The following is an 11,145-nucleotide window of genomic DNA, read 5'->3' as shown; positions in this document are numbered from 1 at the left end:
ATTCCTTTTTTCACCAACATAATTGCGACTATACACTAGGTCTTCAGCAGAAAAAATACACGGGAATCTAATGGACTACAGTTGTGGAAAGAGACAATGGAAAATCTTAATATCCTCAGTCAAATTAAGGCCAGGGATGACTGTGGAACAGACCATCAATTACTCATATGCAAGTTCAAGTTGAAGCTAAAGAAAATTAGAATAAGTTCAAGAGAGCCAAAGTATGACCTTGAATATATTCCACCTGAGTTTAGCAACCATCTCAAGAACAGATTTGACACATTGAACACTAATGACCAAATAATAGACCAGTTGTGGAATGACATCAAGGACATCATACATGAAGAAAGCAAGAGGTCATTAAAAAGACAGGAAAGACAGGAGAGACCAAAATGAATGTCAGAAGAGACTCTGAAACTTGCCCTTGAATGTAGAGTAGCTAAAGCAAATGGAAGAAATGATGACCTAAAAGAGCTGAACAGAAGATTTTAAAGTGTGACTTGAGAAGACAAAGTAAAGTATTACAGTGAAATGTGCAAACACCTAGAGTGAGAAAACCAAAAGGGAAGAACACTCTTGGCATTTCTCAAGCTGAAAAAGCTGAAGAGAAACTTCAAGCTTTGAGTTACAATATTGAAGGATTCTATGGGGGAAAATATTAACCAACCCAGGAAGCATCAAAAGTAGATGGAAAGAATACACAGAATCACTGTACCAAAAAGATTTGGTTGACATTTAAACACTTCAGCAAGTAGCATATGATCCGGAACTGATGGTACTGAAGGAAGAAGTCCAAGCTGCACTGAAGGCATTGAAATAAAAAAGGCTCCAGGAATTGATGGAATACCAATTAAGATGTTTCAACAAACAGATGTAACACTGGAAGAGATCACTCGTCTATGCCAAGAAATTTGTAAGACAACAAGCTGGCCAAACGACAGGAAGAGATCCATATTTGTACCCATTTGAAGAAAGGTGACCCAACAGAATGTGGAAATTATCTAACAATATCCTTAATATCACACACAAGTAAAACCTGGCTGAAGACCATTCAAAAATGGTTGCAACGGTACATCCACAGGGAACTGCCAGAAATTCAATTCAGATTCAGAAGAGCATGCAGAAGGAGGGATATCATTACTGATGTCAGATCGCTCTTGGTTGAAAGCAGAGGATACCAAAAGGATGTTTACCTGTGTTTTACTGGCTGGGCAAAGGCATTTGACTGTGTGGATCATAACAAATTATAGATAATGTTACCAAGAATGGGAATTCCAGAACAATTAATTGTGCTCATGTGAAACCTGTACATAAAACAAGAAGCAGTAGTTCAAACAGAACGAGGGGGTACGTAGTGCGTGGTTTAAAGTCAGGAAAGGTGTGTGTCAGGGTCATATCCTTTTACCATACTTATTCAATCTGTATGCTGAGCAAACAATTTGGGAACCCAGATTATATGAAGAGGAACGGGTCATCATTATTGGAGGAAGACTCAATAACAACCTGCATTATGCAGATGACACAACCTAGCTAGCTAAAAGAGAAGAGGACCAGAAGCATCTATTGATGAAGATTAAAGACCACAGCTTTCACTATGGATTACAACTCAACATAAAGAAAACAAAAATCCTCACAAGTGAACCAATAAGAAACATCATGATAAACGGAAAAAGTTTGAAGTTGTCAACAATTTCATTTCACTTGGATCCTCAAAATATACCCATGGAAACAGCAGTTAAGAAATCAAAAGACTTATTGCAGTGGGCAAATCTGTTACAAAAGACCTCTTTAAAGTGTTGTAAAGCAAAGATATCACTTTAAGGACTAAGGTGGATCTGACCCAATCCATGGTGTTTTCAACATCTCATATGCATACAAAAGCTGGACAATGAATAAGGAATTCTGAAGAAGAATTGATGCCTTTGAATTGTGGTGTTGGTGAAGAATATTGAATATACCATAGACTGCCTGAAGAATGAACAAATCTTTCTTGAAAGAAATACAGCCAGAACCCTCTTTAGAAGAGAAGATGGCAAGACTGTGTCTCACATATTTAGGTTATGTTATCAGGAGGGACCACTCCAGGGAGAAAGACATCATAGTAGGTACAGTAGAGGGTCATTGAAAAAGAGGAAAACCCTCAATGAGTTGGATTGACACAGAGGCTTGAACAATGGTCTGAAGCATAATAACAATTGTGAAAAAGGCACAGGACCAGATGGTGTTTTGTTCTCTTGTACTATCAGTGCAAACTAACTTGATTGCACCTCACAACAACAACATACCTGTGGTTATAATTCAATGTGGGTATAATATTCTTTGTTATGTTAATGAGGCAGTGTTAATGTAGGGTGTGTCTTAAATCAGTCTCTTTTGAGATATAAAAGGAGCGGAGTAAGAAATCAGAGATGGGGGAAAATAGATGCCAAACCACATGAAGATCACCAAAGAGCCAAGAAATAGAATCTGAAAAGAAACAAGAACCTTCCCCCAGAGCCAACAGAGACAGAGCATTCCCCTAGAGATTTCACCCTGAATTAGGACTTCTAGCTTCCTAAACTGTGAGAAAACAAATTTCTGTTTGCTAAAGCCACCCACTTGTGATATTTCTGTTACAGCAGAACTACATAACTAAGAGAGTAAGCGATTAGTAAATTTATAACAATTTGACTGAATGAATGACTAATCTTCAAATTCTCTCTTAATATAATTTTTTAATTCTATGTGTACCTTCTTACCAGCCATTTCAAGAGAACATTCATAACATCAAGGAAGGACCATTCTTGGACAGATGTGTGGGCATGATGGAATGCTTTATTTAGATACTGTTTTCAGGCATGGAAAGAAGGTGAGGTTAACTAGTGGCTAATGGGTCATGGAGGGGTACAGGTAGGCCTAGGGAGGTGACTAATTGTCAGCGATGGTTTGCTGAATCCAGCTCAAGTAGTTGCAGACATTAGTGTAGACTCCGGGTTTGCCTTCCAGAGGACAGCCATAGCCCCAGGAGATGATGCCCTGAAGCTCTCCGTCGCAGACCATGGGACTGCCAGAGTCACCCTGAGCAAGAATGAAAAGACACTCAGGACTCTTACCTGGGCCCAGATGGGAAAATGGCTCAGAACAGCCAATCCTTAGTGTAGAGTCATCTTCCCAGGCTGCCATCCTCAAAGAAGCACCTTCTCTTCTTCTGGAAATCCAACCCTCAGTGTCCATGCTCCACCCCCTTCTTCCTCCTCCCCCAGTCTTGCTCCATCTCTTTCCACAACTGAAGTCCTGGGGGGCCAAGAAAAGTGAGGAGTGGGGAGATTTAATGTCACTCAGCTATCTCTACTCCTCCCACAAGAGCTTCTTTCCAAAGTATAGTTCTGCAAAATTCACCCTGACATGCTGTTTGCACACGATCTTCTGTATATCTTTAGGGTTAATAGTTGTCTTCACAAAAAATAAAATCTATACTTCTCCTATAATTATCCCTCACCCCTCATTATCAGTTGCACAGTTCTGTAATTCTTCCTATATCTATCCCTCACCCTAATAATCAATCCTATGTGTTCCAGAAAAAGGGAAATACGATGGAACAGAGTGAGACTGAGCTGGGGGGAGAAGGAAGGCAGAGAAACGAACCTGGTAAGAGTCGTTGTCACCCTCCAGGAAGCCCAGACAAATCATTTTTCTGGTGATCTTGCCTCAATAGGCATTGCAGCAGACACTGTCAGAGAGGATGGGGGCGTTCAGACACTGCAAGAGCTCTGGGTAGTTGGCTATTGGGGGCAAGAGTGGAAACAGAAGGATATTACCCACATGATTCCTAGAATTTCCTTCCCAATATCCTCCCCCTTCTTCCCAGCACTCCCACTCTTACTTTCAGATTGCCAATGGCTTCTAGTTCAGGAGAACAACACTGTTCTGGAAGGTTCTAAGCAACAAGCTGTTCTCTCTTTGATGTGAGCCTCAGTGAGCACAGGCCTAATGTCTAAAGTCTTTATTCTCAAGCTGGTCTACATTGTAGGCAGTAGCCAATCCCATAGCCTCTGTTCTGTTTACTTCCCCAGTGCCTAGTTCTCTCAACATCACTAATCACCCTTCAGTTGAATACCTTGTCATCTTTATCGTGGTTCATTTTTGCTGTGTCTTCTGCATGGTCCCAGAAAAGAAATCTTCCTCATTTCCATTAATAAGTTTGAAGTCCCCATATACCCCAAAAGTGTCCTCTGGGAACCTTGTGTTGAGTGGCAGCTTGGACTAAGGACTCCTTAGAGTGCCTGCCCCCTGAAAACTCTCAGAGTGGACACTTTAGTTCCTGGGACACTTACGGCTACTGCTTTGGGTGTTGCCCCAGCCAGAGATGAGGCACTGGGTGCCAGCAGTGGCACAGGACTTTGGCAGAGACATCGTGGACATGTAAGAGTTGACGGTTGTGGGAGAGCTCAGTTTAATCAGCATGATGTCATTATCATATCTGACTGACTTGCACTTGGGGTGGGGGATGACCTTGGTCGAGTTAATGAACTGCTTATTGCCCTCAAGGACCTCAATGTTGTGTTCTCCCTGGCGCACCTGGATTTCACTGGCTTAAAGGATTAAAAGGTTCCTAAGTATCCAACTTAAGTTCCTCCTACTTCTCAACCACCCCAGTCATGAGCATAAACACAGACAGCAGCTCCTTTGAGTGTTCACTTGAACAGATGATTGTGTACTCAAGGTAGACCAATGGGACACAGTGAAGTAGATTAGTCCCAAGGTAAGTGTCACCACAAGCACAAACTCATGACTTCCATCTTGTTAGACTTGACAGGTATAGAAACGTGATACAAATGACCCAGACAAAAGAGTAGGAAAGGAAAGCACCAGCCCTTCCTCCTCTGTTGGATTACTGATTATTGTAGGAAGATGAGGCAGGAGTCAGAGGTGAGACAAAATATTAAGGGGAGATAATGAGTCATGCTTATTTTTAATGTTATAATGGAAATTTCATGTACTTTATTTCCTCAACATGCCATTTTTTTGGCTAAGCTATAATAACTAGGACTCCTTCCTGATTTATAGTCCCCAACTCTTTCTAAGGATACTTCCCCACCTCACACTCCCCTCTACACACGGCCATGTCATGAATCCAATCATTTAGGAGGACATCAAGGAAACTCTGAAGGTCCGTCTCCTTGGAGAGGACCCTTCCCACACCATACAACACCTGGGGGAACAAGGAGGCTCTTTGAAACTGAAGGCTTCACCCATCAAGTCTGACACTGTAGGGCCCCCTGGCTTTGGCAAGGCTGGGGAATGCATAGATCTTCAAACACAGGGACAAGATTTCGGCACTTACGGCTTGTAGCAGTGAGCTGTGGACACTACCCACTGGTCACTGATGAGGGAGTCACCATAGAAGGGATAGCCCAAGTTCAGGGACACCTGGTAGGGGAGGGAATTCTGACAGTATTCGCCCCCAACCATCTTGTCATCATCATCAGTGGTGAAAGCAACTGACAGGGAGAAAGTTGGGAACAATCTGTTAGGCAAATCCTTCTTGGAATTTCTATTCCACCATGAAGTTCTTGAAAAGTAGTGAGAAAAAAGCAGTCAATGTTCTTTTGTCCCACATAACAAGGAAATGATGATTTTCACGTAATTTGTCTCAAAATCTTATCATTACATATCTTTAACATGCACCCTAATTATACTATTATGATAAAATCAAAAACTCATTGCCATCTAGTCAATTCTGACTCCTAGGGAGCCTATAGGACAGGGTAGAACCGCTCCATAGGGTTTCCAAGGAGTAGCTGGTGGATTCAAACTGCCAACACTTGGTTAGCAGCCAAATGCTTAACCACTGAGCTACCAGGGCCCCACCATTATGATATAAGTATTTTATTTTCAATTTGTGCTTTAACTTTGTTAAATAAGTTGATCTTCACATGTGTACCATACACACACACAAACCACAGACACACTTGTGCACACACACACACACACACACACACACACACACACACGCAGATCAGAGGCATCTTACACCACTACCTGAGGGTATAAAGAACACTTTTTTTCCCAGAGCCCTGCTTAGCAGCCCTGCAAACAGGTCTTCAATAAAGCTTTGCATTATCATGAAGTGTTTGTTTTTGGTGGTTAGTGTATGATCTCCCCATAAGATATGGATAAGGAGGGGCTCAGAAGCTACTAAGAAAATTCTGACCCGGACGGAAAAGGGAGTTTTGTATTTTTGTCCCCCAAATTTCTCTTCTTGTATTTAGCCTGAAGATTTCACAAAGTCATTTCACAGAACAGTATCAGGTCTCTCTCGACAGCCTTTCCCCCTATTCTAATTATCTTTACAACATTCTTCAATTAATTTAGCATGTGAAGCTTAGTCCACTAATTCAGCAAAGTTTCCTGCAATTCCAAAAAGTATGTGATTATTTATATGAACCCTACTATACAAGTATTTTTAAATAATTTTAAGGAAGAAGTTCCCAGGTGTCTAGACAGATGTACTGGCATTATGCCTACCAAAATTGGGAAAATTTAGCATTCAATTTTCATAGTATAAAATTGAGTAATCTAAAATAGAAAAAAGAACATGCTGGACATTTTTCAAGTTGAAAGAAATGAAGAAAAAATTCAAGCCTCGAGTTGCAATATTGAAGGATTCTATGGGGAAAATGTCAAAACAATGGAAGTATCAAAAGCAGATGGAAGAAATACACACTCACTATACCCAAAGAACTGGTGCACTTTCAACCATTTCAGGAGGTAGCATATGATAAGGAACCAAAAGTACTGAAGGAAGAGATGCAAGCTGCACTGAAGGCATTTGCAAAAATCAAGGCGCCAGGAATTGATGGCATACCAATGAAGATATTTCCACAAATGAATGTAGCGCTGGAAGTGCTCACTCGTCCATGCCAAGAACTTTGGAAGACAGCTACCTGGCCAATCGACTGGAAGAGATCCATATTTAAGCCTATTCCCAAGAAAGGTGATGCAAACGTATGTGGAAATTACAGAACAATATCATTAATATCACACACAATTAAAATTTTGCTGAAGATCATTCAAAAGCAGTGGCAGCAGTACATCGACAGGGAATTGCCAGAAGTTCAAGCCAGATTCAGAAAAGGACATGGAACCAGGATATCTTCGGTAATGTCAGATGGATCCTGGCTGAAAGCAGAGAATACCAGAAAGATGTTTACCTGTGTTTTATTGAGTATGCAAAGGCATTCGATTCTGTGGATCATAACAAATTATGGATAACGTTGTAAAGAATGGGAATTGCAGAACACTTAACTGTGCTCATAAGGAACCTCTACATAGATCAAGAGGCAGTAGTTCAACAGAACAAAGGGATATTGCATGGTTTAAAGTCAGGAAAGATGTGTGTCAGGGTTGTATCCTTTCATCATACTTATTCAATCTGTATGGTGAGCAAATAATCAGAAAATCTAGACTATATGAAGAAGAATGGGAGGGCATCAGGATTGGAGGAAGACTCATTAACAACCTGCCTAATGCAGATGACACAACCATGCTTGCTGAAAGTGAAGAGAACTTGAAACACTTACTGATGAAGATCAAAGACTACAGCCTTCAGTATGGATTATACCTCAACATACAGAAAACAAAAATCACAACAAATGGACCAATGAGCAACATCATGATAAACAGAGAAAAGATTGGAGTTGTTAAGGATTTCCTTTTACTTGGATCCACAATCGACACCCATGGAAGCAGCAGTCAAGAAATCAAAAAGACACATATGCACTGGGAAAGTCTATCTGCACAAGACCCCTTTTAAGTGTTAAAAAGGAAAGATGTCACCTTGAGGACTAAGGTGTGCATGACCCAAGTCATGGTGTTTCTAATCACCTCATATGCATGTGAAACCTGGATGATGCATAAGGAAGACCAAAGAAGAATTGATGTCTTTGAACTATGGTGTTGGTGAAGAATATTAAATATACCATAGACTGCCAAAGAACAAACAAATCTGTCCTGGAAGCAGTACAACTAGAATATTCCTTAGAAGCAAGAAAGGTGAGACTATGTCTCACATACTTTGGACATTTTATCAGGAGAAATCAGTCTCTGGAGAAGGACATCATGCTTGGTAAAGTAGAAGGTTAGCAAAGAAGAGGAAGACCCTCAAAAAGATGGATTGTCAAAAGCTGCGACAATGGGCTCAAGCATAACAACAATTTTGAGGATGGCGCAGGACCAGGCAGTATTTCATTCTCTTTACATGTAATTTCTATGAGTTGGAACCCACTTGATGGCACCTAATAATAACAACAGCAACAAAATATAAATAGCCATTTCCCTATTTTTTTCATTATTGAAAAAACATATTATTTTACACCAGAGAGACTTCATTGGCAAATATAAACAGAAGCCATAGCTTTTATTCACGAGAAATAAAATGTCTCTGCCTCCTAAGATCCCTTCAATCTAGTCCTTTACAGAGAGACCTGGACTTTGACACTAATAGACTCTTCAAGGAGCACAAGACTAATCTCAATTATTTATGCAAACAGTTAAGCACTAGACTACTAACTGAAAGTTTGACAGTTCAATTCCACCCAGAGGCACCTGGTGATCTACTTCCAAAAAAACAGCCATTGAAAACCCTATGGAGCACATTCTACTCTTACACACATTGGTGTGCCATAATCAGACTTGACTCAACAGCAAACATATATATTTACAAGCACCAAAGAATTAGAATTGTCAAGACAGACACTTCCTTGATGTGGACTACCTTCCCTTGCCTCTCCTTCTTCATAGCTTGTACCTATCCTTTGAAGTTTAAAGCGAGTCCTACCTCTTTATGCTTCCACCCTGGTCCCTCCTGCTCACCATGATTTTCCTGACCTGCAGCACTTGCACCCAACAAGTGAGATTTAAGTACCTATAAGATTACGTATTGTACACTGCTGTTCCAACATACTAGGCTTGTTGACTACAAAGACTATGTTTAACACTCATTGTTGTCTTCCAGAGCGCAAAGTTAAACACGTGATATACACTTGTGATAGACACCTACTGATTCATTACAAGAGACTTACCAGCAGCTCCCTGGAGAGCAAGGAAGATGAAGACCTTCATGGTTGCTCAGTGGGGAGTAGGATGAAGGAATTTCCTCCACAGTTATTTATACTTCCAGACTGGTCATTAGCAACCAGGGTCACGGGCCCTGGAAACATGATATCACTGAAAACTCAAAAACCCAAATTTAGAAATCAAATATTTGTCAGGTGGAGAATAATTCAGCATCACAGATAATCATCTGCACTTGTCCACTTTTCCAGAAGTTTATGGGAATGGAAGTAATGAGCCCACCTGTTGCAAACTGTTCCTCACAAGAGGAAAGTAAGTTGGAGTAAGGCCGCAGGACACAGTTACAGATGTCCTGATTCCCAAACAAAAGTCTTAGGTACTTGGCTGTCCTGGCTGTGAAGGCCCATCTGAAGCACTATTTCTATCCTTGCACTCTTGATATATAATTAATACTGGCTCTTTGACTATTTTAATACTTAGTCTTGTGGTAATTCAGGTCTTGTGTATCCATGTGAACTTGTCATTATCCATAAAAACAACTTGTTACCACGAGAAAAAGAAAAATGTTCTGATCAGAAAGTAAAACAGATCAAAAGTGGAGAGTAAAAAATTATAATACCCATTGCTGTCGAGTAGATTCCAACTCATAGTGACCCTATAGGACACAATAGAACTGCCCCATAGGGTTTCTAAGGAGTAGCTGGTGGATTCCAACTGCTGACCTTTTGGTTAGTAACCAAGCTTTTAACCACTTTAGCACCAGGGCTCCAAAAATTATAATAACTTGCATTTTCTAGAGCTTATTATGTGTAAGGGATATTCTAAGTCCTTTGTCTATATTACTTAGTAATCCTCCTAAGGACCCTTCAAGCCTGTTGCCATCGAGTCAGCTCCAGCTTAAGGCAATCTCATGTGTGTCAGAGCAGAACTGCGACACACAGAGTTTTCCATGACTGATTTTCAGAAATAGATTGCTAGCCTTTCTTCCAAGATACCTCTGGGTAGATTTGAAACACCAGCCTTTTGGTTAGTAGCCAAGTGCTTAACTGTTTTAGCCACCAAAGGACTACAAGCCTACAAGATACCTAACAGTATCCTCATTTTACAGATAATAAAACTGAGCACAGAAAACCATACAGCATTTAGCCAAAATCACACAGCAAGTACACAGTATGGTCAGGATTGCCACCCAGGAAATCTGACTTTGAGTCTGTGCTCCTAATCCTATGCATCACTGCCCTAGTCAATTCGCCAACGTCTGGTGACCAAAGTCATACAGAATTCTTGAATAAAGATGATAATATGTGAAACATATATATAGTGTGTTTTCTATGTCAGACACTGTGCTAAGTGGTTTACATGCGTCACCTCATTCCATCCTCACAACAACCCTATAAGCGTTGTGCCTTTCTTCTCACCATTTTAAGGATGGGGCGGGTGAGGGTTAAAGAAGTCAAGAGTTTTGCTTACAGTTTCATAGCTTGAAAACGACTGTTTCCTGAGAGGTTTGGAAATTCCATAGATTACTTTGGATACGAGTAGAAAGTGATTAGAACGAGCTATTCAGAGTAAACGAATATCTATAAGCTAAAGACTTTTGGGTTTGTATACTGTGATGGTTAAGGTTGTGTCAACTTGGCTAGGCCGTGATTCTCAGTGGTTTGGCAGATATTATGTAATCATCCTTCTGTTGGGATGTGATGTGAGAAGACAATCAGTTGAAAGGGGAATTTCTTTGGGGGTGTAGCCTGCATATATGGATGTTCTGGCAAAGCTTGCCCTTTCTTAATTCTGCATCCAAGTCATCATCCTCTGACCTCTGTTTTTGGGATGTGACTCAGCAGCCTACTGCTTGACTGTCAATTTTGCATCAACCCCTGCAACGACATGAGTCAGGAGAAGCCCACAGTCTGATGCCTGACCCACAGATTTGGGACTTACTAGCCTACACAACTGCATGAGCAATTTCTTTGAAATACATCTCTCTGTATCTATATATAGGTTCTCTAGTGGAGCAAAAACAGGGAAGCGTCACTGGTTTTGCTCCACTAGAGAACCCAGCCTAAGTCATATTGCTTCAGTGAGACTGAC

At 40.8% G+C, this 11,145-nt stretch overlaps 1 protein-coding gene across 1 annotated transcript; it reads right to left on the bottom strand.

The window, feature by feature from the left end:
• Positions 1-2,907: 2,907 nt before the first annotated feature.
• LOC101343023 (trypsin-like) lies at positions 2,908-9,102 on the bottom strand. Its single transcript, XM_012557305.1, is given in 5 exon segments — positions 2,908-3,057; positions 3,625-3,761; positions 4,314-4,567; positions 5,324-5,480; positions 9,063-9,102. Coding segments are annotated over 5 exon segments (738 nt in total).
• Between the last annotated feature and the right edge of the window lie 2,043 nt (positions 9,103-11,145).

This window comes from Trichechus manatus, unplaced genomic scaffold (genome assembly GCF_000243295.1).
Source record: "Trichechus manatus latirostris isolate Lorelei unplaced genomic scaffold, TriManLat1.0 scaffold00093, whole genome shotgun sequence".
Classification (NCBI taxonomy): Eukaryota; Metazoa; Chordata; class Mammalia; order Sirenia; family Trichechidae; genus Trichechus; species Trichechus manatus.
The sequence above is the reverse complement of the archived record's forward strand: the minus strand, read 5'-3'. Positions and strand labels throughout refer to the sequence as shown.